Source organism: Cynara cardunculus, assembly GCF_001531365.2.
Source record: "Cynara cardunculus var. scolymus isolate 2C chromosome LG 2, CcrdV1, whole genome shotgun sequence".
Lineage (NCBI taxonomy): Eukaryota > Viridiplantae > Streptophyta > Magnoliopsida > Asterales > Asteraceae > Cynara > Cynara cardunculus.
The window spans coordinates 341,155-368,665 of NC_037529.1; the positions used below are offsets into that span (position 1 = coordinate 341,155).

The 27,511-nt window shown below is 34.8% G+C and overlaps 2 protein-coding genes across 2 annotated transcripts; both read left to right on the forward strand.

The window, feature by feature from the left end:
• Positions 1–12,568: 12,568 nt before the first annotated feature.
• Positions 12,569–20,670, forward strand: LOC112506643 (kinesin-like protein KIN-14I). Its single transcript, XM_025110839.1, is given in 19 exon segments — positions 12,569–12,957; positions 13,319–13,485; positions 13,590–13,733; positions 14,154–14,390; positions 14,499–14,567; positions 15,063–15,131; positions 15,244–15,315; positions 15,455–15,586; positions 15,656–15,737; positions 15,856–15,951; positions 16,043–16,216; positions 16,316–16,422; positions 16,511–16,689; positions 16,814–16,975; positions 17,292–17,545; positions 17,985–18,148; positions 18,236–18,323; positions 18,930–19,413; positions 20,336–20,670. Coding segments are annotated over 19 exon segments (2,934 nt in total). The 5' UTR covers positions 12,569–12,836; the 3' UTR covers positions 20,469–20,670.
• A 1,459-nt stretch (positions 20,671–22,129) lies between these two features.
• LOC112504283 (programmed cell death protein 2) lies at positions 22,130–26,642 on the forward strand. The gene is made up of 10 exons (XM_025108224.1): positions 22,130–22,375; positions 22,464–22,547; positions 23,478–23,611; positions 23,726–23,823; positions 24,232–24,320; positions 24,405–24,510; positions 24,794–24,909; positions 24,987–25,057; positions 26,025–26,139; positions 26,228–26,642. Exons 1-10 carry the CDS (start codon positions 22,130–22,132, stop codon positions 26,384–26,386), a joined length of 1,218 nt encoding a protein of 405 aa, XP_024963992.1. The 3' UTR covers positions 26,387–26,642.
• Positions 26,643–27,511: the final 869 nt, after the last annotated feature.

The window sequence follows — 27,511 nt, forward strand, 5'->3', positions numbered from 1 at the left end:
TGTATATCGCTTTTGAATTGGGTTTTAACCATGGCACAAAAAATTGTGAATTTTGAACAAACTTCGGATTTGTTTTTCAAGAGATAAATCCAAGTCATGCGGGTGCAATCATCAATGAATGCTACGAAATAACGGAAATTTTGTCCCCCCTCAACTTTTGCTGGCCCCCGAGAAGGAAGCTCGAAGTTCTCGATATCCAATGGCAAACGGATTGGATTTCTGGTCTGACCGGCGACCTCTGGAAACGAGCCCTAACCCATCGAGATCACCGGTTGAGTTCAGACCCGACGCCACCCCTTGTTGTATGTTCTTGAAAATACTTTGATGTGCTGTTTCTTTTCGGACAGCAGCATATGCGGCTTCAGCAGATGGCAAGGGATCCCACCGGAGGATCTCTCTTTTAAGGGAATCATACTTTCGATCAAGGGCATTGAGAAATTGAAACAATTTATTTTCTGACCTGACTTTGTTGTAAGTGGCGATGTCGGTAGAACACTTCATCGGGTTTGGATCTCGCCGTTCAATTTCTCCCCAGATACCCTGCATCACGATCCAGAATTCTTCTAACGGTACGCCATTTTGCTTGAACTYGTTTGCTTTGAYGTGGAKATCGAAAGTTTGAAGTTTGTCTTTGCCGYTGCTATACGTAATCGTAAGAGCGTCCCATAGCGTTTTTGYTGTCGGGAACTYCGTTAAGTTACTAGCAAGTGCCGGCTCGATATTTTGGATTAGCCATGAAAAGATGATCAAATCATCTTGTTCCCACTGTTCATCACTGGGTTCTGGTGGGTTTTGGGTGAGATGGTTTAAAAGAGCTTTCGATTTCCCCCCTATGGYGACTCGTATCATCCGAGCCCATAGAGGGTAGTTTTGGCTTGTGAGATTGAGGCTAATTTTTAGGCTATCAGAGGGATTTGGTTTTGGGTTCTGGGTTTGGATTTGAACTCCATTTTTGAGAAGATTAGCTATTTGGGTGGCTAGGTTATTGTTATTGCTTCTGGTTCTGCTAGATGATGAGCACAAATGGTTTTGGATCATAAACGCCGCTCTGATACCACGTTAACCATGATAATAAGAGGAATGGAAGAGAAATTAAATAACTTTGTATTTCTTATGTATATGAACAAGCCTACGTACAGAATTATATAGCCTATACAAAAGACTAAATAAGGAAAATACAATAAATGGCATTAAAAAAAATGGCTGGCAATTAGCAAAGACCATAAAATAAGGCTTGAAAGGTGCCGGTCTTGATTTCCTTGATTCCAAAGGTCAATGGTCTATTTTGGGAAATGATGGAGACTGATCCCAATATTGTTAATCAAATATTTCAACAAAAGATCTATTCGGACCCGTTTTGGGAAGGAAAAGGAAAACTGTCTGTTTGAGGCTTGGAGCCTAGTAACACAAGTTACATGAATATGTATTTTACTTCTTTTCTTCTGAACGTAGTTACATTGATGATGTTCATATAAATTCCTTGAAAGTTGAAGCTCCAACAAGGTAATATAGGTGCACAATGACAACCAAATTTATGATTTTCTTTTTTCATAGTTTCTTGCTTTATTGAGAACCAGCTTCATACTAAAAGCTTACGCTTTATTGGAGATTTTGACATTAGTGCTGATTGCAGGTCCTGTACTTGTATTATGTCATATTTCCCTTCATGGAATTTCTGAAGTTTGGCTCCTTGGAAGTCATCTATGCCAACCATTTCTGTAACATCCCACATAGAAACTATTCATATCTATACAACTTACCTCAACATATCAACAACAATCGATCATAATCCATTTAATGCATGAGGTCTTGCCTCTTTTTAGTTTCACCTCGAATTCATGTTACACTTAATTAGACCCTGAGTTCATGACATTTTACAGATGTACTAACAAACTTAGTAAGCACATCCACCCTAATAACTTACTTTAGAAAACTGTCTACTTTGTTGCACTGTTTGTGATTGCCAAATGTGCACAAGTTCCCTATCATTTATGGTAACCTGATGCAATCGAAGGGCCAACGTGTATTGCAAATTAAACATTTATTTGAAAACTTGGTTATGTCTTTACTCCTGAAGGATAATATTTCAATCCTCAAACAATGATCAAGTAGATCTAAGCAAGTGCTCACGTATGAATACTTTACTGTAACTTTCGGATGATATATTTGCTATTTACCAATACCTAATCTAATCTAACTTCATATTGTTGAATTTACTATTTATAAAACTTCAGTCCTTTTACTCTGTTCTTGTTTATTCCCATGATTACTTTCTTGGTTTTGGATATACTTCAATTGCCAAACTAACTTTATAGGCTTCTTAGAAACTGAACAGTTTTGGATTCTAGAGTTTACGATTTTGACCATAATAGGCATAGTCCTATGGCTTAAGCCATTCATAACTGCATAATGTTACAATTACTTGGTACCTTAGCTTTATGCTCAAACACCTTAAACGCAAGGATGCACATTTATTTCCCATTAGGAAAAACCACAACCAACACATTGGACTATCCCTATAGTGCCATACTAGCATAAGACTACGCTTGCCAATTGGTCATATAGCCTTATGGCTTTGATAAAATTCTTGGATGTAAACTGGTAGAGCTTTAACCATATCATCTCTTCACCAGAACTTAATCAGAGCTTTAAACTTAAGCTAGTGAACTCTTTACACAAAATTATCAAAACATAACCCCAATCCTTGAACTAACCTTTACCCAGTTTATCAAGATATCAAACTGATACCATAAATCTGAGTTTAGAATCTAATTCCCATAAAAGCTTCAAAATACTGTTCATATCATCATCCTTGCACATGCTGAAAGCGAAACTGACATTGGCAGCATAAACCAGCCTGCGACATATTTGTGTTACAAAGAAGGGTATACTTCCTTACTCGTGCATTTAATGGTTCTTGCATAGCTACAGAAACATTCTAAACATTTCTCGAGGGGCGATGAGGATTATACAACGTGATAATGATGACCAAGTGTTCTAGTTAGAGATATTTTATGGGTAAGGTGTATGATATTTTTTTTCTTCTTTCCAGGATGTTTACTTTTATTAGTTTTTCTGGCATGTGATGTCAACACTCAAAAGTGGTTTCCTGTGGAAATAGGTAGCTAACTTTAACTTTTGGATGTTGAGTTTTGGACCAGAAAATAACAAACATTGATGACTAACAATTGGCTGATTGATTCCATCAGGCATGGTGTAAGTGGAGCATCCTCTGCTGCTGATTGGGTTGCCATATAATGTACTTAAAAGTTGAAACTGGGGACAGATGCATCATTGTTTCACCCTTCTGGATAGTAGATACCAAACCCCCATTCGTCCAATAGCTTTCCGGACCCATTCAAATCAATTCTTAACAAAGGTAAGAAGTGTGCACTAGTTTTTCTGTATATAAATGTTATATACTTAAAAAAAAAAAAAAAAAAAACCATAGTTATAAGATTGGTCCTCCAAATCCGAGAAATTGATAGAAATAGTCAATCAACAATTAGGGTTTCCCCTTTTTTTTTTACCTATTTTCCGACCTAAATTCACTTTTTAGCCGAACCTTACGAAAAAGCTTACGATATACGTAAGGATTCTTATTGTTTTTTGCCGAAAACTAACAACCAGACATATGCGTAAGCCTTTTGCATAAGGATTAGCTAAAAAGTGAATTTCGACTAAAAAATAGGTAAAGATTAAAACCGTTTGTCAGTTTTGGCAATCTATCACCTCCAAATCCCGGGGTTGGATGAGTGAGATTTCTGGAACTTGATTGCTTTATCATGACATTGACTCCTCCCCCAAAAAAATTTGAAAAATGAAATGGGGTTGTTGACTAAAAGACATAGGAGCCCATCGCCCAGGGAGACAGAAGCCCCAAAGGAACTAGTACTTGAGGGAGGATCAGTATGCTCCTAGTTAAACCAATGGCCCATGTAGCAACAAACCCACATGGTCCATCATAATGACCAAATTTTTTGTTAATTGGGAAAATATACCATAAATGATTAAAAATCTCTGGAGTTTACTGAAACGTTATTTAAAGTAAACTTTCAAAAAACTACCTTATAGTTGGTAGTAAAGACACTTATTCTATTAGGTGTTTGTCCTTTTCTGCCGGCAAGAATAGGCATAGGCTTGATCTCTTTAGTTGAGCCTTGTAGCCTACTTCCGTAGGGCATAATGCCTTCTTTTTCTCTTTTCTTTATATGATTGGTCTCATCAGGTACCATGCCTTGAAACTTTTAGAATTCACGACACTCATAAGCACCGATACCGATAGGCTGCCAGATGAAAAGAATCAATTCCTTGGTGAGGAGCAAGTAAAACCCCACAAGACAAGCTTTAGTTTAGAGGTTGGACCTTAATTTATTTCTTGAAGAAAAAAAAACACATTATAATGAAGTCGTAAATTATAACAACTCATTTGCTTGCTCGGCTTGATTTTAAGCTTTACAAGAAAAATAGGTTAGACTCATCTCAAAGCCGCAAATGATCAGCTCTGTTTTTATATAAATACGATTTTTTTGCAAAAAGAGTGTCATCTAAATAAGACAACCCCATTAGTAAATCATCTAACCTAAATACACAATTCTTTATTCCAATATTTCAACTTCTCACCAATATGAGACAACTTAAACTCAATCACAATCTACCATCTGAGAATACTCAATTATTACAATGTCACCTCAAATACTCTTCGTTGTTCCTTATATATATATATATAAATTACACGAACCAACAATTCTCAACTCTTTCTTAAGTTTGGTTCCGTTTGAAACACCACAACAACATTTAAATTGACTTGTTACATATCATTTTTGGGCTTTAAAAAAGTCATGTAAATGGCCAGTTGCCATGCTACCCATGGCCCTCAATCACCATAATAAACAACCACACACACAATTGCATCATTTTTTTGGTTTTATTTTTTCTTTCTTCCTCACTTTATTCCTTTTTATTTTGTCAAATGCATTACCCAACAAAGAAGAATAATAAGAGTAGCTTTTAGGGCAAGGGCAATGGCAAAAGCCCCAGTGGCATTTCAGTAATTTACATTTTTTTTGGTAATTGACTGCTATTAATGCTGCATGTCATAATGAGTTATCATGTAGTGATAAAAAGAAAAGTGAGAGGATTATTTTAAAAAAGTGATAAATATAGTAGTTGACACTAAAGTAATTTGTTGGTGAGATGGATGGAGGAAACTTAAAGGAAGTATTTATTAATTTAACTTTAACTTTCCAAGTGATGAGAACATTAATTAATTAAATTAAATGACTTGTTTAGCCAACTCAAAAAGGGTTGTTATATGATGATGGTGGCAACAAGCCTTGTGTATTTGAGACACCCTTTTTCTACCAAAATAAAATTTCTCTCAAACTCACCAAACAACAACTTGTTTTCACCCATTGGTTCCATTTATGTGCAACCATGACATGAGCAATTGAGATCGTATTTTATAATGGTTTAGGCTGGGAAATGAAAATGTCGTTCTCCTGAATTAACCAAGAATGAAAATTTGGGCTTCTTGTTAGAATCGAAGTTCGACGTTAATGAGATGTAGTGATATGCACTGAATCAATTCCCGTATCAAGTGCAATTCATGAGATTAAAAGTGATAAAGGATCTAGATCCCTTCTTATACTTCTCACATTAACTCATATTCTCATATGGTCCTTTGTCTTTAGAGAATGAGACAACTATATTATATAAAACCAAACAATTTCTTTATTTTCATTCTCATTGATTAATACTTAATAGCTCTAGTCAAACATTCATAATGTGAGATAATAGTAATTTTAGATTGAAAAATGCAAATATATATATATAATTTTACATTTATATTGAAAAAATAAAAATAAAGAAAAAGGTGCATATGGACCTTAAAGGCAAGATTTATTTGCTAATTTAGGATGGAGCCCTACAAGCAGGTGATAGGGTTTACTCTTTAAATTCAATGCCCTACAAGCAAAGAAGTGGTCATAATAATCTTGTGATTTAAGAAATACCAAATATTGTTAAATAAGATTACCTTTTTTTACTATTCTTATAGCATACAACAAATTACCATGACATTACATCGTTTTTAGTATCTTTTATCATCGTTTTTACAATTCTAGAATTAAAAAACTTCAAGAGATATACATTCATAGTAGAAAACAATTAAATTAAATGAGGATCAAAGGACGATCTAATGTCTTTACATGAAGCTCTCTTTCGGTGTTTTAAAAGGAAAAGTAAAAATTATATGTTCTTTTTGTGGAATGCTTTATCTCTTAACATAAGCTACATATGTTAATCCTATATATATTATGAAACTTGAACTTATAGCCTTTTAGTTTTGTTAGGTAAATTTTAAATCATTTTCATAACTCTAGCAAGATGTTGATTCGTCTTTTTGTAATCATGGGTTTTCGGACCAGCTTACGTGTACAGAATAATCCTTCAACGACCATAAATAGTTTGGAATCGTCGCAGATGAACCTCCATAACAACAAAGGATTTGGTAGCACTTAGATTTGAACCCAAAATACATGAGATTTTCCACTACATCTCTTTAAGCTTAATTAGTACATCACAACTCAAGTAGTTTTTGATATGTATTTAGATTGATGTGAAAATGGTTAAAGAAACGAATAGACATCATTCCCCATAGTTGAAGGGAAGTTTTTGTCAAAATCCATAGTTAAGGGGTAAATAGTGTGACTTTTTGAGGATTTTCTGACAATTTTAAGATATTATCCCCAGCTTAACTTGTACTCTATCTAATTCCTTACACAAAAAGAGATAATGCTACGTGGCAGTTTCTGAATTGGAGTCATAGGGTAAGTTTCATACGGCCGTTTTCATAACTCCATCTTATCTGGGCCCATGCTAGGACGCTCTCCTGGGTCCTACCCAGCTCTATCCCGAGCCTGCTAAGCTCGGTTCCGGTTCCAAAGCATGTTTTTGAATATTTTTGAACGTTGCGGCCATTCGTCGCCATTAGGTCATATTTTAGGATGACCAATATGCCCTTTTAAATAAATAAATATATCGATTTTGAGATTACAATTCTATTTATATTTTTATGACAATCGTACAAGCCATCCCATATCCCTTGAAGTAGTTTTTTTTCCTTGATTGAACAAGTGGAAAAAGTGTATGGCATGACGATGGAAAACTTTTAATATCGAAGTGCCCCTGCTTTCACATAAATGTAGACGATCAACGCACTTTTGATCAAAATCAATCAATGATGCACATAGATATCTACGGTTCTCACATAGTTTTAATTTTTACCACTAACTCTAAGTATAGACAATGAGAATTGATATCATTAGTTGGTATGGCATAAAGAAATAACAAAGTTGTAGTTAATAAGTCATTTATGTCTAAAACACTAATTGCATATTATTGTTTTCATTTTAAATTTTTACTTTTTTTTTTTTTTTTTTTTGAAATAATTAAATGATAGGATCACACCAAAATCCAATTGTAGACACCAATATCTTGAATAAAACAAGATCCAAGACACCAATATCTTGAACAAAAAGATATTCTATAATGAAAGAAAAATAAACTTAACCTCAAACTTTCTCCCTATCTACCTCAAAGTATCCATGTTTTTAGATTTGTGTCCTATTTTCAAAGTCTCAAACAATCAATTTTGTTCATATAAAAGTAAAACAATAGTATAAAAGTATTTATAACAGATTTTTTAAAATAAAAAAATGGAGATTTTTGACAAATTTTTGCTTCCACATATTTCTAAAAACTTTCTCCAAAATGAAGAAAGAATGAAAATAATGCGAAATTCTCTAAATTTGAAAAACTTCCCAAAAATGATTACAACAATCGAGAGAAACAAACTTTTTTTATTATTATATCATCACCAATAAGAAAACACAGAGGTTAAATGTTTATGAGAGACGAATAATATTTTAATAATATAATCAATGTTGTAATATGTAAAATAGAAAATTTGTTGGATTTGGATATGAATTTTCTATAGAGATTTTGAGTTTTGATTCTCCATTTTAGAGAAATTCTGTTGGAGATGTTCTAGTATGCTATTAGGTCCAACCGAAATACTAAAAAATAACAAACCGTTAAACCTCAAATTTGAGTATTCCAAAATGGTTTCGGTTTGAATGATTATTTAGCTTCGGAATTTTTTAACTCCCTTAAATGCGCCTCTGATCATCTAAAGAAATCTGGATCCGTTTATGCACACGGGTAGATGTTTTTCACCCATTTTTCCTTTGCTTTTTTAATTATCTGTAGTTATTTGACGTCTAATATTTGTTTTTCCCGAACAAATTAAACATCAAGTAATATAACCCTTTAAACACCAATAATATTAATCTTTTTAAAATTCGATTCAAACCCATTTTTTGAATTAAAATGTATTAAAAAACTAACACAAAAAATCTTCACAACCTCTCTCCTGTTCATACCAAACTCTTTTGTAACATCATAAAAACCATTAATTTTTAATTTCTTTTATAATAATGTGATTGTCTCTTTTCATAAATAAGCAAAACAAAAGTGGTTGTTATACTTGTATTGTTGGGTCAATATCTTCTTATTATTCTAATTATTTTAAATCATTTAACATTTTTCATTGTTTTAATTGACGATTAATCATCGAATAAAAATATTAATAATTCATAAAAAACCACCTGAAAAAAGGGTTGCGAGAGGGGTGTTATTGTAATCCCACCATTTATCAACGATTAAAGAAGACAAAGCTATCAACATCCATTAATAGTGGAATTCAAATTTTGAAATGTTATCTAATTCATGACCCTCTATAGATACGTATCTTGATTTATATATCGAAAATTAAAGGTGATATATTACAAAATTGTTGCATATGTTTTTAAAAAATAAAGTAATCACGGTTTGAACATGGGTGGTGGGTGCAACGGGGACGTTGTTGGGGTTGGGTGGTAGTGAAGGTGAAGATGTGTTGTACAAGTCACTAACGGATAATTATGAGCTGAAGTATTTATACTTAAGTATAAAAGAGAATTGAAGGGCATAGTGTTTATTTTATCATTTTATAGTATCATTTTTAGTCGGATTTTGTATAAACGAGTATGGTTACAATTAAAGTTAGTGGCACCGTTCAATTGGTTTGTAATTGATGTGTTTACTTGGAAGGTCGATCTACAGTTCGATGAACTCCGTAACTATTTTCACTTTAAACAACATAATAAAAATTGAAAGAAAAAAGAAACCCTCTCAAAGGTTGTACATTGAGAAAATTTTCTAAATAAGACAATGTCTTTTTGTAATATAAAGTTGTCATGCAAGTGATGCAAAAACAATAAGATCACAGCGTTATTTTTGCACAAACCAACAAAGCTTCGAGTATGGTAGCCACAATGTGGGAGTCATAACTTATTTGGGGATTGCAGCTTCTTGTGGACATTGGACTCTTAAGCTAGTTACCTAGCGGACCATTGTACACCTAATTCATTGCTCACGTGATGCTCTTGAGACGAGACGTTATGAACTGAAACAAGAGTTGTCAGTTAAAATTAGTCTTGTACAAATACAATGAAAATTGTGTCATCCATAAAGGTACAACTGGTAATTAAATTTATATTACATTTTTAGCGATTTTCTTATGTGGCATGCACTTAGTTATAAAGTTGGGTCCTTTTATTCGCATCAAATGGCCAAATATTTACATTTAGTTATATCACATGATAATTCAATGTTTTAACAAACTTACATTACTATTAGAAATATTATTACAGTATTCAACAACGTTATCAGTATACCTAATTTCTCAGTATTAATTTACATCTTATAAATGATCAAAATCATTTTTAATGATCATAGTGACATTACAAGGAGAACATGCAATACTTCTTTTATTGTATCACATATATGCTTTCATTTTCGATTAATTTTTATTAATGCTTTCAACTTTTAATCGTTTAATGTTGATGGTCCATAAGAGTCTAAATTCGTAAATAAATAATCATCGGATAATAATTTATACTGATGGTCCTTAGAGATATGTAAAAAGAATGTTTAGTCCCTACAAGAGAAAAAGGTACTCTAGAAGTCTGTATTGATTAATCATTCTCAATATGTTCTTAACATTGCTTGAGCATGAGTACATTACAAAAAATCTCCATGTACAAAAATTATGTTTCTGCCATTCAATTTTCGAAAGTACAACAAATATTTTGTGGTTTCTACTTTGTTACGGATTCGTCTTTGCTCCTAACGGTCGTTACCCCCTCCTCCGTTAAGTATCACCCATGTGCCAATCATGGGAGGGCAATTTGGTCATTTTCTTAAGTTATTTGTTGTACAAATGTGTAAACATATATACAAGCATTTGGTGTTGAAAATTTAATTTTGGATCACACGACCAAGAGTATAATGGCATTTCAAGTGTATAAACCAAACGAGGGGATTAAAATGGTGAGATCATGCTAGCTGTATGGAACAGAATTCAAGCCACTGAATGTTACCCAAAGGCATGACATTTGGATGGTAGGGTATTGAAATATATGGGGAAAGTTTACTTGTCTCTAGAGCTTTTGATTCAAAGTGATTGAAATAAGTTGTTTGAGGTATATGCGAAGCGGTCTTATGTTCGACCTTGACATTAACTCTAGGCTCGGAGCATTTGCTCTTGCAAAAGTTTTCAACAACAAAGGAACATAGAATTGAGCATGGATTTGGATCAACTGCATAGCTTTTAACAAGAAACATACACAAAATTGAGACTAGGCTTGGATCGAGAGAGAAAGGGGATTGAGTATAGGGTTGAGGAGAAGAAGGAGCTCCAAAGAAGCAGCAGAGGCAAAGGTCAAAATTTTAGGGTTTTGATTAATGGTTTTGTCTCACAAATTTTTATGATGAATTTACACAAGTTTGTTAGATACGCTCTTCCTTTTCCTAATGCCACGTCCCTTTTTCGTGCTCTTCATGTTATTTGTTTATTTGATCGCTCTTATTTGTGTTACTTGAATCAAATTGGAATTTATGGTAAGAACCATTAGATTTATCCCCTTACTGTTTTTTATGACTGTTAATGGAACCTAGCTTTAAAGAACAACAATCGTGATGTTTATGGAGTAATATAATGAAGGTAACGACACGATCATGGTGAAGTTTACCGAAATGACTATATTACCCTTACGTGACTACACTTAATGGAAGAGGAGTAATGACTGTTAGGGCCAAGAACAAATATCACATTCACAGTATTTTTAATCTAGTCTTTGAACATTGTTGTCATGACTTTCTCAAAGTCGATTATATAGACCATATTTACAAATTTACCATACACATCTTGTAATAAAAGTGCCATGAAATTATAAATCGAAATAAAAATAAAAAATTGTAGTTTGGGAAAAGTATATGTGGGGTGAAAACACCATCTAATCCACAAACCTTTTGACTTCTCATAGGATCCTAGACATGACAATGGACCAAACTAACCCATAAAGCTATCAACATATCATATACCAATTGATGCTTACCTTTAAAAAAAACCAACACTTTTATTCCCTTCCTTTAAAAAACCAACACATAATTACATACTTTAAAAGTATATGTATATAATGGAAAGTTTATTTATAATTTTAGAACAGTATAAACTAGCTATTCACAACGCTCTATGTTAAGAAATGTTTATATGGTTTGTATGAATGACATGATTTATATTTGAAACTCCCTCTATAAAAGTATAGCGTTTTGAGATATACAATCAAACCCGTGTTATGATCAACGACTACATTTATAATCAAGTTCTTTTTTGAATTAAAAGAACAAATTTTGAATTAAAAGAAAATTATTAACAATTTTTTTGGGTAAATCAAAAAGAAAAACGTATTTCCCATGACACCAAAAGTAGATACAACTCATTTAATTCCTTAAATAACTTAGATAATATGTTATTTTAATCGATTTACTTTAAAAACAATATACAATAACAAAAACAATAATAACTATGGATGTTCACACCAATTTATACATATCTTGATTAATTTCATGAGATTCTAAAATTAAAAGCCAAAAAAATATTCAGTAACTCTAACGAGAAAAAAGGTCCATACTTATTATCGGTATTTAGTTAAATGGATTTGATTTTATCACATATTAATTAGGTTTTAAACATGCAAATAATTCTTTAAATATAAAAAATTATCATCTTTAACAAATTCTTTAAATTGGTAAAATGGATTTCTTTTAAAAAAAAATTGAATTTTTCTTAAAATGGAGAGAGTTTGACGAGAAGTGAAATTTTCCAAAACAAAATAATATTATAAATATTTTAATAACATAATAAATATATTTTAATAAAAATATAATATTTTTGAATTTGAATTTTGATCTACAAACTTAAAACAAAAATAATAAATAATAAATAATAAATAAATAGTGAATAGGAGGGTTAGTGAATAGGAGGGTTGAGAATATTTTTGGGTACGAACCGAGCCAAGAGGTTCGGAAATAAGAAAAGCGGGTATGTATTCAAAGTGAAAAATGTGTTATAGCAAGTATAAAGCAGACACAGCGAGAAAAAGCAAAAATGGCGAATGTTGTTGGTGTTATACTTCTCTTCTCTCTGTATTAGAGAGCAAGCAAGCGAGCAAGCTTCATAACCCCACCATCTTCTCTCCTCTTTATCTCCACCTTTCTCTCTGTAATCATTTATATATAATTTATGTACACATGATGTGCCTGTTTTTGCCTTCTTCATTCCGATCTTTGCTGCTAAACTAAACCCTACTCTTAATTCAACAACTATTTTGCTTCAATTTTGGTCTTACTTGATGTTTCTAGACTGAATTTTGGATAATTCAAGTCGTTTGATGATGGCAGCCGAGGGTGCATTATCCTTCTCGGTGGCATCTGTCATGGAAGATGTTCTTCACCAGCATGATAATCGACCTCGAGATCTAGATTTGGATTCTCGTAGAGCTGAGGAAGCTGGTATGTTTATTTTTTATTTTTTCTTTCTGCAGTTACTCCTTGATTGTTTTGAATTATGGTTCTTTACTTTAAACTTTTCTAAATTGACCATAATTAATCCGTTTATGAAATCATATTATGCTTGTATGCAAGAAAATTTAGGCAAAACAATGTAACAGATTGCTTTATTTGTTTGAATTCGAGTACCTAATTTAGGTGCTGAAGTAAATTCTTGCTTAGGATCCATGTCACTGGATTATATATCAATCTAATTGCTACTAGATTATATTAGAATCTGATCTCATATGGTGGTACAGTCCTTGTACTACATTTTATTTTGAAAAATAGGCTACTAATAAATGGCATCATCTTTGAATTATAGCAACAAGAAGGTATGAAGCCACTGCTTGGCTGAGAAAAATGATTGGAGTTGTTGGGGCAAGAGATTTGCCTGCTCAGCCTTCTGAGGAAGAATTTAGGCTTGCTTTGAGAAGTGGACTCATTCTCTGCTATGTGATTAATAAGGTTGATCAAGGGGCTGTGCCTAAGGTATTTCTTTTGCTGTCCTCCATTTGTATCTTTATAACCATCGTCTGATAATTTGATATATTTGTATAAATTTTCAAGTTGATCGAGAGCTTGATCATTTTCAGGTGGTTGAGAGTCCATGTGATTCAGCTGCTGTGCCTGATGGAGCAGCTTTATCTATATATCAGTGTTTCGAAAACGTGAGAAATTTTCTTGTGGCTGTGGAACAAATGGGACTCCCTACATTTGAGGCATCTGACTTGGAGCAAGTAGGTGTTCTTCCAGGAACTGATATCAGATTTTAAAATTGTGCAATGAATTTCTGGTTTTATGCCATCGGCATCAAGTGTAATAATTTCCAACCACAAGGGTTATGTCGCAGTGGTTGAGGTCCTGGGGGAATATTCCATCTGCCCAGGGTTCCGATTCCAGGCGTACAGAACAATTGTGGCCACTGAGTTTATCAGGGCTGATTTCGTGCGGTCACAATTTGCCAGTTTAGTTCAGGCATAGCCTAAAAAAAGTGCAATAATTTCCCGATCTCCCTCTTACCCTTTGTTGATTCAAAAAATCTGCCACCCTGTTACTTCATAGAGTTTTTGTCATATATTTATCGGAATCACATTATGCTACCAATGTATGCTCATGATAGTGTCAATAATGCCATTTTCTCTTGTTTAAAATTTCAGGGAGGCAAATCATCTAGAATAGTCAATTGTATTTTAGCACTCAAATCCTATAATGAGTGGAAACAAACAGGTGGTAATGGGGCTTGGAAATTCGGTGGAAATTTGAAACCCATCACTTTTGGCAAGAATTTCATACGCAAAAACTCGGAACCATTCAAAAATTCCTTGTCAAGGAATATGTCAATGAATGAAACCTCCATGAGTACTCAGTTAGTTGAAACTGAGAATAGCAAAATGGTAGGTAGCCTATCCTCATTCTCTCCCCTCCCCTTGTGATTATTTGTGCTTTTCTTCTTATCACAGTCAAATGGACGTGTTTGATACTTGCTGTGTTTTTCTATGCAGCCTAATTCATCCTTAAATATGCTTGTCCGTGCAGTTCTATCAGATAAGAAACCTGACGAGGTTCCCATGGTAAGTTTAATCTGGTGCTTTTCAAGTTTATTTTTCCACATTGGCTGATTTTTAGAGAGATTTCCTCTCTTACTGTAGGACTTAATTTTTCTTGTCTTTCTCCCTCTTCGTATTCAAGTTATGCTTAAGGAGGCAACAAACTAACTGATCAATTTATGTACCATGATGCTCTTATGGCTTTACATGTAATAATGAGCTAATGTTTTCCATGCAACGGGCCTAAGATTAACGTTTTGGTGACTTCTAAGTATCGGAGACAGGAATTTATGGAAGTACATATTTTCAGAACTTGGTACTTTCACTTAGTCATGTGTCAACAAACATCTCTAATTTTGTTTATATAGATTTGTCACTTTTTAGTTTCCAGGTTTTGCCACATCCCCTAGATACCCACAAATGTGTCACATCACTGTAGTTCTCTTTCTTCTCTGGCTCAACAGAAAAATTCCCTAGTTGATTTCTCATTTTTGCTATCATGCTATTCTGTTTGTACAGCTTATAGAATCAGTGCTAAGTAAGGTCATGGAAGAGTTTGAGCATCGCATTGCCAGCCAATTCGAATTGGTAAGCTTGTTAGCTGTGCTATTTCCCTGCTAAGTGTTTAAAGTACAATATTACCTACCAAGTTGCCTTGTGATCATACTTGCTTGGCATTTCATGCCTTCTTGATCAACAGAAAAATGCAGCTGCTAAAGATACCCCTACTGAAAACAGGACTCTTTTGAAGCACACTTCTAATGATACACAGGTGGTTTTTTTATTCTTGTTCTTTCCGAAAGAAATGGAGGCTGTAATTAGCCATCTAAACATCTATAAGATATTCTCATATATGGTGTAAATATGAAGTTTTGACATTTTTTTGATCACATTTTCCTATAAAACCCAAGCTGGAAGACAAAAAAGTCGCCATTGTAGAGAAAGAGCAGAACTTTTGCAAGAACTCCATCTCTGATGAAGAAAGGAAAAGAAGACGGCTGAAATATCAAATGGCTTTTGATGGACAGGAAAGGAATATCAAGGTATGATCTGTTTCACCCTTAAGTAACTTCTCTAAATCTTGGCATTTATGTTGATCCACTGTTTTACAGGAGCTGAAACAAATACTCTCAACCACGAAAGCTGGGATGCAGTTCATGCAAATGAAATTCCATGAGGAGATTCAGAATTTCGGTACACTTGTCAACAATCACCTTTTCATTTTCCATTCTGAAAAGACTTTGGCAATGGAGACGGAAGGATGCATTTTTATCTTCAGTTCTAAAACCTTTTTGTTGTGGATGTTGTTTAGGTCTGCACATTCATGGTCTAGCTAGTGCTGCTTCCGGATATCACAGAGTTCTTGAGGAAAACCGAAAGCTATACAATCAGGTTCAGGATCTTAAAGGTGAAATTGGCAGTTTCCCATAAGTTCAATGACCAGTTTTCAAGTTCATTGAGATAGCCTTTGAGAGACTTGATTTACTTTCTTTGAATAGGAAATATTAGAGTTTATTGTCGGGTAAGACCCTCCTTAGGAGGACGATTGGACTCTCAGAGTGTTGTGGATAACATTGAAGAAGGAATGATTACCATTAATACCCCAGCAAAGTATGGAAAAGGATGTCGATCATTTAACTTCAACAAAGTATTTGGGCCCTCAGCAACCCAAGGTTGGTAGATTAGATCTGCTCTTTATCTCTAAAATTTCACATTATAAGTAATTATGTCTTATTTTTTGCAATATGTGTGCCTATATATATATTCTGCAGCGGAGGTCTTTGCAGATACTCGGCCCCTCGTTCGATCTGTTCTGGATGGTTACAATGTCTGTATCTTTGCATATGGTCAAACTGGATCCGGAAAAACACATACAATGGTAAGATGTTTTGACATTTCTCTAAATTAAGCAGGATGTGTATCATCCAATATTTAACTTGTAATCCATTTGCTTGTTATTTGTCCAGACTGGACCAAAAGATCTTACAGAGAACAGCCAAGGAGTTAATTATAGGGCTTTGAGCGATTTGTTTTTTCTCGCGGAACAGAGGAAGGATACCCTTCAATATGATGTCTCTGTTCAAATGATTGAGATTTATAACGAGCAAGTTCGGGATCTGCTTGTTACCGAGGGTTTAAACAAAAGATATCCTTTTCTTTTTGCCTTACAGTACACTTTGCAACTATAACTTCTAAATCTGCGTTAGATGCTGCACAACTTGATAGCAGTAGTACTAGTCTCCTTGTCAGGTTCCTTAATCTGATATTACATTAGAAATCCGTAATAATTCACAGAATGGATTCAATGTCCCGGATGCTAGCCTGGTCCATGTGGCATCAATGTATGATGTTATTGATCTGATGAACCTAGGGCATAGAAACCGTGCTGTTGGTGCAACTGCTCTCAATGACCGTAGTAGTCGCTCTCACAGGTTTGAATTTGATATTAGGATGTCATTTGAGCAATATATTATGTTAGGGTCAAGTTCAAAGGAAACCCGCAAAGGAACACCCTAGTACCATTCATCTAGACTTAACTTCTAAGCAATTGTCTGGTATGCGCATGTGCATAACATGTACACATGCATAAAAACCAAAAAACAGTTTCAATTACTTGTATGCACATGTGCATACCGTCCAGATGAATGGTTATCATGGTGTTCCTCAATTTTTCATTTTTTTTGTGGTTTTCCCCCGAACCTCCCTCTATTCTGTCAATCTGATGTTTATAAATTCCATTAATCGCAGTTGCTTGACTGTACATGTCCAAGGGAGAGACTTAACATCTGGAGCTGTTCTCCATGGTTGTATGCATTTAGTTGACCTTGCAGGAAGCGAAAGGGTCGACAAATCTGAAGTGGCGGGAGACAGATTAAAAGAGGCACAACATATCAATAAATCTCTTTCCGCATTAGGCGATGTGATTTCTTCCCTTGCCCAAAAGAATTCACACGTGCCTTACAGAAACAGCAAACTAACACAATTACTTCAAGATTCACTTGGTAAAACAACACAATCTTGACAAATGTTCACCCTTCATGCATATATATAGGGTTAGGTTCAGGGAAAACCGCAAAAAAAAAAATGAAAAAATGAGGATGTAACTATTCATTTGGATGGTCTGCACATGTGCATACAAGCAATTTGTCCGGTATGCACATGTGCATACAAGCAATTTGTCCGGTATGCACATGCATAAAAACCAAGAAACAACTTCAGTTACTTGTATGCACATGTGCATACCGTCCAAATGAATGGTTACCGGGGTGTTTCTCAGTTTTTCATTTTTTTGGGAATTTTCCCTTGAACCTCCCTCCCTCTCTCTCTCTCTCTGTGTACACACACACACACACACACACACATATATATATATATATATATATATATATATATATTCCCTTTTGCTTCCAAAATTTAAAAATATATCTTATGATGCATCAGGAGGGCAGGCAAAGACACTGATGTTTGTTCATATAAGCCCAGAACTGAATGCTGTTGGAGAAACACTTAGCACACTTAAGTTTGCTGAGCGGGTCGCCACTGTTGAACTTGGTGCTGCCCAAGTACATAAAGATAGTTCAGATGTGAAAGATCTCAAAGAACAGGTTCTCTGCCATAACCTTAATCATATGGGACAATCTTTGTTTTGTTTTTAAGTTCGTTTAAATGGAATACTACATTTCTTGTCTCAGATTGCCAATCTTAAGGCGGCTCTTGCAAAGAAAGAAGGAGATCAGGAACACAAAGTATCTGGAAGTCCAGCTGGCAAGCTATCATCCCGTTCCCCTCCTAACTTGCAGCGTGGAGAATCGTACCCTGAACCAAAGAGTCGAAGGAAACCAAGAGCAGATGTAGCCAACTTTGAGGTAATCTGTATGTTCTATTCTATTAACTGGATGAACCACAATTGTAGGCACCCCAATCGTATGCAGGGGCTGTTTGGTTAGTTTTCCATTAAGTCTTGTATGGATACTGTCTATGTGGATTAATCTGTCTGTATAGACTGAGAAGGTTTTCTTTGGGAGGGTTTTTTCATGTAGGGAAGGAGCGTGTTTTTTAATCGGAAGGGGCAAGTTTGGAAAAAAAAATCTTGGCTTTCTGCATAAAGCTCCCTCCTAGAAGCTTATTGAATAAGCCACTTTCTATATTAGCCACTATCAAACAGTCATGTATAGTTGACCGAATAAGTTGCGAGTCCCAATTAAGCTGCTAATAACAGGCCCATAATAATCCTTTTGTTAAATGTGCTTCTAACAGGTTCTGACCTTCTGACAGTTTTGAGGATGTCATTGCTTAACAAAAATGCCTAAAAACCTGGATGGATAGTCATGGATTTAAAAAACATTTGTCAAGAGGTCATTTAGCTAAATCTTTGCTTTCTGAAAGTGTCCCATTTTTAATCTTTTTAGGTGGCCAAAAATTCTAAGTTGAGACAGAAGACACAAAGTTTTGATTTGGATGAGCTATTAGCAAATTCACCTCCGTGGCCTCCAATAAGCAGTCCTGGGGAGACGTATCTCGAGGATGATAGAGACATAGGATCCGGTGACTGGATCGATAAGGTGATGGTAAACAAACAAGATGCAGCAGCACGATGCTGGGAAGCAGAAAATGCTGCTGGAATGTCCGACGCATTTTACCAAAAATTATACTCGGAACAATCTTATAACAACTTATTCCAAGGAGGAAATGGTTTCGACGTTGCCACTACTGATGGTGCCGATGAACTTGACGCTGCCACCAGCGACTCATCCGAGCCTGATCTACTTTGGCAGTTCAATAGTTCCAAACATCCAACCCTCACCAATGGGACCATGTCAAGATTCAATAATAACTCAAATGCAAAGCCAACAAAAAACCCAGATATGAGGTATTCCTATCACCCTTGTTCTTGTGCATATAGTTTTAGTCGCTATTTTGGGTTCTTTTTTTATGGTAGGGTGTCCCATGCTATCCCAACACTAATCCCCGGCAAATTGTGACAACAAGAAATTAACCCTGAAAAACTCGGTGGCCACAGTTGTTGTGTTAGTGTACGCCTGGAATCAAACACTCAAACCACTATTTGGATCTTTTAGGGTGAGTTTGGTATCCAGGCAAGATAGAACAGGACATAATATCTGTTCAATATTTGGTAAGAAAATAATAGAACTTGCAAGGATAAAAAATAGATAAAATAATTGATTTACCCCTAATGAGTTGTTTATATTTATTGATTAATTATGTAATTAATTAAGTTACAATAAAATAAATATTTTTTTATAACAAAATATATTATCAAAAAGTTTTAGTCAAATTGATTAAAAGGACACCAAAATAAAAAAAATTACGTAGTTTCCGGTTTTTATTTTATACCTTTTCTTATATTATTTTTTTATTATTAATATTTAATAAATTACACAAAATAACCAAAATATAGAAACCATATAGAAATAATATTTTGAGGCAGTAAAGTGAGTTTAGAAAAGCAGAACATACAATAAATAAAATTTAAAGAATGAATAAAATATAAAAGGAAAGTTCGTTTGATGTTTTAGAGGTGAAGCATGTTTTATTTTAAGGTTATATTGATAAAGCATAAATCTTCTCCACCTTGTTTCATCATTCATGGGATGGGGGTGGAACATGTCTGTTCCACTCTATTCCACATAAAAGCCCTGCCAAATGTGAAACAGTAACATGATGTCTTATTTATCTAGTGTACCAGACGCACCCTTATGTACGGCAAATACTTTGGTTGCCTCTTGGGAGGTTGGGCTCTAAATGACATGATTTGGTTTGAACAATTGCAGCAGCAGGTCAATGATCCCGAGAATTGGAGGTTCGGCTTCACGGAAAGCAACCACTGTTGGTAGCCAGCCAAACCGAGGCGGGAGGCCGGTAACCGGTGTTGACATGAAAAAGAAAAGTGGTAACAGAAAGTAGTAGTTAAAGTTGGTTGATTTTTGTTTAATTTTTAATTTTTTTCCACATAGAGAGTGAGATTGATGAGAGAGAGGGGTTACAATTACATATGTTCTTTTTTTTTTGAACTGTGAAATAGTTGTTGTAAATGTGGCAACAATACCAGTTGCTTGTATTTGTTTGCTATTGACCAATTGTTTTCTTAAAAGTTACTATGCTGTATTTGTATCCTAAAACAACATCTATTTTGTATATGTTCAAAGTGTGACACATAAATGTCCCAAAAACAATTGAAATGCTGAAATAAATCAGATCATAAACAATGTACTAAGCAAATAAAGTAACAATCGAATGACACAAACATTATGACATTTCGTGGTCTTACAATCATGTACGTCCACCTAAGGAAACCCGAGATGATGTATTAGATTCAACAACTGGCATGAAATGCTTACCGGAACAAATATAACCAACAAATGTAAGTAAGGGCTTGTTTGTTAACAACTTAATGTTAGCAGGTATACATGACTGTTTGGTAGTGGCTTAATGATATATAAAGTAACTTATTCGGTAAGTTTCTGGGGGAGGGGCTTTATGCAGAAAGCCAAATTTTTCCAAACATGTCTCTGCCCAATTAACAAACATGTTCATTTCATCTAAGAAGATACTCTCCCCAACAAAAACTCTCTCAATCCATTCAGACATATTAATCTTTATAGTTAGCTTTATCTATACAATTATTGATGAAAATCCAACCAAACAAATGGAGAGGGGAGACCATCAAATGTGTTTGCTCAAGTGCCAAAAGGATCTCCAACGCCAAATGAGCCTTAGAAACTTATTTATCCCTTCTATCGCGCCATGCCACTAGTTCCCAAGTGGTCTTGTGCCACCTAGCCTTGTCACGGCCCGGTAAACCGGTCCATTTCTATGCCCAACAAGTATTTCAACCGGTTCAAATGTTCAATAAATGCCTTATTGAATGTTTACTCATGAACTTGACACTTTTAACTCGGTGACACAAAATATCGAATTCAATATGACGAAAATAATGCTATTTCTAAATGTTGTTCTAAAGCATTTGATTTCTTCATGGACTTGTTTTGTTTACTAGTGTTTAAATTTACTAAATATCCCTTGTGAAAATCTCACATGGCAACTACATGGTTAACTTAGGGGTTGTTTGGTAATTGTTGAATTGTTTGGTGCAGAATGATTAAGAGACTCTCATGATATAGTGCAAAATAAAATATAATTATTTGGTAATTATGTACAATGAAATTAGGCTTTTTAATGGTTAAGGGAGATCCATGATACAAAATCATTTAGAGGATTTTAGAACCATTAAGAGACATGATTTTTTTTTTTTGCCAAACAAGATTATCTCTTAACGATTCAGAGATTGTCTTTTAATGGAACTATTAAGAGGTAAACAAACAACCCCTTAATGCTAAGATACTAATTGCCAAGTTAGCATCAAGGACTGATTTGTTAAAAAGTTCTTAAAGTTGGGTCAAAATTGTAAAATAAATTGTGAGAGGGCCAAACATTAAAGCTAGGTGAAAACCATGAACGGATTTTGTAATTTACTCTTTTATTTTTTTTATGTATCAGTTGCAAGCAAAACCCTAAACCCTTTTTCTTCCCCCTAACCAGCGATTGAAACTTTTCGAAATCCCAATATGTCCAGAGAATTAAGCAGGATTTTGAATGATGATTCCTTAGATAAGTTCACCACTATGCGAATTTCTTCACTTGATGGTGACGAAGATGAGGAATTTGCATTTGATAACGATGATGATGACGATGAGGAAGAGGAAGATGAAGATGAAGAACAAGCGCCTGTAGTGTTAGGTTTTGTTGAAAAGCCGAAGCATGAATGGTCGCTTCTTCGTCATCTATTTCCAAGCAAAGCTGGAGGAACTCCTGTATGCTCACATTTTGCTTCCAATTTTTTACTATAGTTGATTTGTTGTTTCTGAAAAGTATTTGAATCTCTTATTGTTTGTGATTCAGGCTTGGTTAGATCCAATCAATTTGCCGTCTGGTAAATCATGTCTGTGTGACATCTGTGGTGAACCTCTTCGATTCTTGCTTCAGGTATTTCTAAATTTTACCAACTCGTGATACGAAGGAAGCTTCAAAAACTATTAACTTTAATGTATTTCTTACTGTACTGAGAATGTGTTTGTATGGCGTGGGAAGGTCCTGTCTAGTACTTGGATAACGGCACACTAGTTGCTGCTTATTATAAACCATCAAGCAATCAAAAAGAATCGAGTGAAGATGAAAAGAAAATAGAAAACTGGAAAAACCTGGTGCAATTAGCCAAATAGGATATAAACTAAAATATGCTTAAGATTGCTTGCGCATGAAGAACACAGGGATTTTGTGTATGTACGATGGAGGAAGAGAAATGTTTTTATTTTTTTCTTTTTGAAACAATTGAAAATTTCATTAATATGGGGAAAACCAGAACATCCTGAGAAAATGCAAAAAAGCAGCATCTTGATGAAACTAACCTAGCTGAATGTTGCTAATAATGCCAAAGGTAATATGATCAGAGAAAGACTAATGCTTGCATGGAAGTTGATGAGTATAAGGGTTGTAACATTCGAACCTTGAGGAAAGCTGATTAAAGAATTAGGGTTCATTTAGCTAGACCCTGGTAATCGAAATATTACGTGGATTTCTTCTGATTTAGAAAACAAACAGGAAATCCACATGCATACTCTTGATGGTGATTAGTGAGAAATACCTAATTTATAGGAACGAGAGTAAAGACTCCAAGACTTTAGGCACAAATTTTTTTAGTTTTCCCAAGATCAGAGCCATTTTGAAAGGGTGATTTGTCAAAAGGCACTATGCAAATATAGCTGTAGTAGGCTAGTAGGTAGCTCTAAACTGCCTGGAGTGCTACTAACCGGTGGTTGGAGACATATAAACATTAGGTGTTTGAATCACATGACAAATATGTCAAGTTAATGAAAACTTCCATCAAGATAGTCTTTCTAACCATTTATTTTGCAGGCTTATGCACCTCTATCAGCTAAGGATTCAACATTTCACAGGACCTTATTTGTATTCATGTGCCCATCAATGTCATGTCTTCTCCAAGACCAGCATGAGCAGTGGAAACACCGTCCAGAAAAAGGATCTCGGAGGTATTCTTAGATCCGTACTCTCTCTCTCTTCCCTTTTTGGTATGTTACTTTCCCATGTCTTGATATGTCAGATTGCTTGTCCATTTTTTTCATACCATTTTATTTTTTGACAAGTATTAAGGTCTTCCGTTGCCAACTTGCCCGCAACAATGAGTTTTACTCCACTGAACCTCCTGAAAACAATGGCACTGACAAGCCTTTAGGGAGAGCAGGTAGGAATTTTTTTGTTTCATTACCTTGTTCATTTTCATGTTGCTTATCTGATTATTATATTCTCGTCTATACAATAAAAACACTCGAAATGGCTGATAGTTTTCTCCTGTCAGCCAATAGGTGTACGCCGAACTACCGCTTGTCATGACCTTCAGAGATGGCTTCTTGAGTACTTTGAGATAGCTTATAACCAATTTATATAATTATCATGTTACTGTTTAGTGTGGGTTGGGTGTCTGTCGTGCCAACCATTTGTTGACTTTGGTAGCTATGCAAAAGCACATCTTTGAGATGTTTAGCCGGCTTAGTTAGCGGAATATGGATTTGTTATTTTCTGAAGCTCATGTGGCATTGTTATTTTCTGAAGCTCACTATTGATCACTTTATGTTGATGCATGTTTTTGTAGCTCCACTCTGTGGTTGGTGTGGTACCTGGAAAGGAGATAAAGTTTGTAGTAACTGTAAAAGAGCACGTTACTGTTCCAAGATGCACCAGGTTGTTATTGCAATACTAGTTTATCGTTTGTTATTTTCCCTTTTCTCTTTTTGTTCATGCCTCTCCCTTTTTTACTTTATGCAGACCATTCACTGGAGTTCAGCTCATAAAAGCCGATGCAGAACATCAGATCTTCCGCTTCAGGCATCCAATTCTGGATCCACCAACTGTTCGGAGGATATACCAAAAGGCTAGTGTTCTTTCCTTTTAGGGGTACATATTGCATATTTGCGATCTTGACCCTTTTCTGACTGGTTAGGACTATGTGGCATTTGCATTACTTTGAAGCACTTATAATTGTTTCTATAAATATTACTTCCATCCCATGAAAATTAACAACACTTTTCTTTTTTGGATGAAAGATGCAGCAGTTTCGTTTTTTCAAAATCTTAATTTCCTACTTTATGATATTGCAAGTAAAACAGGCAATTTGGTTCAATAATGGGTTGGATTATGTAATTTATTCCAAACAGCTGCAAGCAATGTTACCTGGCCAGAATATGAGATTATAAATGAGGATGAATCTGAGTTTGACATAGAAATGTCTAACAGCGATGCATTTGGGAAGGCATTACATACTAATAATGAGGTATAAACTGCTTCATTGAATGATCTGTTGTGTGCATATGATTTTATCCTTATAAACTTTTCACTTGTTGGTTAAAGGATGAAGGAGATGCAAAGAGTTGGGCTTCTTTCCAGAAAAGGATATCCCGTGCACCAGATCAAGTGTTAAGGTGATTGCTGAACTTCTTTGGTTTACATTGAAAATATGAAACAAATGGTGAAATTCATGTTTCACATATTGAGTGCACCTAAAAAGTAGTCCCTCCGCCCCAATATAAATGTCGTCAAAGAAAAAGGAATTAAGTTTTCGGAATGTGTACTTGTTACATTTTTTAATTAACTAAATGACAAACGGAAAGCATGTCAGACTGTAGAGTGGGCTTCCTACAATCGGGGGGCGAGTCACCATTGTACCCTTATAAATAGATGTAGTAATGAAGTTCTATATCTCGTAATTAGGGTAGAATTGGAATGTAGGGACTTTTGAAAGTAGACACTTGCTTTGGGAAATCTAAAATATAAATATGGACACTTATTTTGGGTTGGAGGGAGAATATAGCATAAAATGGGTGATGGTCATTGCCGTAAAAGAAGCCAAAGATATAAACCAAACCTCAGAATTCATGTTTGTAGTACTCCTTCCGACCAAAGAATCCACCTTTGAGATTTTTGTGTTTCAATTGATTGTGTTTCTAAGTTTAAAATTATACTCGAAATTGTTTTTGTGGATTAAAGATGATTATTAGATTGAACTCTACCAATGTGTTATGAAAATACCGCAACGTTCATGTCAGATTTAGAGAAGTACAAGGTCTAGATTTCTAAAATCAAAAGTATACTTTTTGTTTAGAATAGATATATAATAATAGGGGTAGGTTCTGTCAGGAACCTCGTTTTTATTTAGAACCGGGGAACCACCTAGAGCACGCCACCTGTTCATATGCATGATGAACATGAACGGCACATTCATCATGAATGTTGTAAAAATTTCATGTTCATATGTATATCGACATGTGGCACACTCTCATGGTTTCTAGTCCTCCATGAAAATGAGGTTATCTAGAATAATAAGAGTATAAGCTATATCACATTCAAGATATCTCGTGTGGATTAATCTTTTCTTTGTAAATGTTGCAGGTATTCTAGGCATGAAACTTCTAAACCATTGTGGCCCATGTTAACTGGTCAACCATCAAAAGTCGATATACCTAAATGCAGTTCCTGTTGCAGCGATCGATCTTTTGAATTTCAGGTATGGTACTTCATTTCGTCTTCTTTTGTCTGCACATTTAGAATTCTTTTCAGTCTCGCAATTTCACATAAACCCGTCACTTGTTCAGATTTTGCCACAGTTGCTTTACTTCTTTGATGTCAAAAATGATGCAAATTCGCTAGATTGGGCCACCATTGTCGTGTATACATGTGAAGCTTCGTGCAATGGAAGTTTGGCATACGAAGAAGAATTCGCTTGGGTTCAACTCACACCCCAATCAAGATAACTCTTCCTTCCTTTTAACTTGTGCTCTCATCTTTATCCATCAAATTTTGGCTTGGATTCCATATATTTTGATTACTGTTTGTTCTTGTTTATCTGCTACATTACATTTTAATTCCCATAAATTTGTATCGTTTGGAATAAGATTTCTCTGCCAAACACACATGGTATTTTTTTACTTTTTACTAGATGGTCGAAAAAACAGGATCATTGTATAACATTAAAACGGGAAATGGATCAAGTTAGTCATTTTAGATGAACATCTTAACTTTTTAGCCAACTTTTTCATGTTTGAATCAAAATAGAAATAGTCTATATTTTATAGGTGTCTTTCACAACTTGTGAAATGTATTTTTTATGAATAAAATATGATTTTGGTGGGTCATTTCGCAAGCCAACCCCACCAGAATCGTCTTTAATTCAGATAAAGACAAAATGTGCGTTTATGAAATCTTGGCTATTTTGATTGGTGGTATGCATTTAAACCCCCCATACCGCACCAAAAAACTTTAGAACTTTTGCGATGCTGTTTGCGGTTTGCATTGTTACCAAACCATACTCCGTACCGTATTTTGTAGTGCGGTTTTTACGGTTAGAGGTGTATGTGTTGTGGTTTACTGGCTGTTTTGCCTCAAAGCGCATGGGAGACACCCTAATTTTGATGCTAGTCCCAAATGGGTAGTTTTGTTGTAAAATGTATGGTGAGTGAATGGATAGAAGTGGTATGTTACGTTTGAAAGGTAAGTGTGAGTGACGGCATGGGGTGGATGATGATGGAAAACCCAAAGAAGGAATATGTTTTTGGTGCACTTTTCTTACAGCTAGACGACAAAAGAACAAACGTCCATGTGACACCTACTCCCAGTTGTGGAAATAATTGATTCTAGCTCCAAAAACCACAAGTGTTATGATTTGCCATTTATATGCAATTTTGTTGTTATAAACCTAATTCAAGTAAATCTGAGAATAAGTGGTCCATAGTTACATTTATTTGGAGGCATCTGCAGGTGTCAATTCCTTTTACATATTTTCCCTACTTCCTACCATCCATCCCATAACCCATAATGCTGTTTGTTTGTTTGTTTGTCTGCTCATAAATTTCTCTCCTTTTTTAAGAAGGGAGGCTTTG

Excerpts from the sequence above, each read along its gene's own strand:
- LOC112504283 (XM_025108224.1), top strand. The coding sequence starts at position 22,130 with ATGTCCAGAGAATTAAGCAGGATTTTGAATGATGATTCCTTAGATAAG. Across the intron at positions 23,824-24,231 it reads CAAGCCTTTAGGGAGAGCAG|CTCCACTCTGTGGTTGGTGT; the intron begins GTAGGAATTTTT and ends ATGTTTTTGTAG. Across the intron at positions 24,910-24,986 it reads CATTACATACTAATAATGAG|GATGAAGGAGATGCAAAGAG; the intron begins GTATAAACTGCT and ends TGTTGGTTAAAG.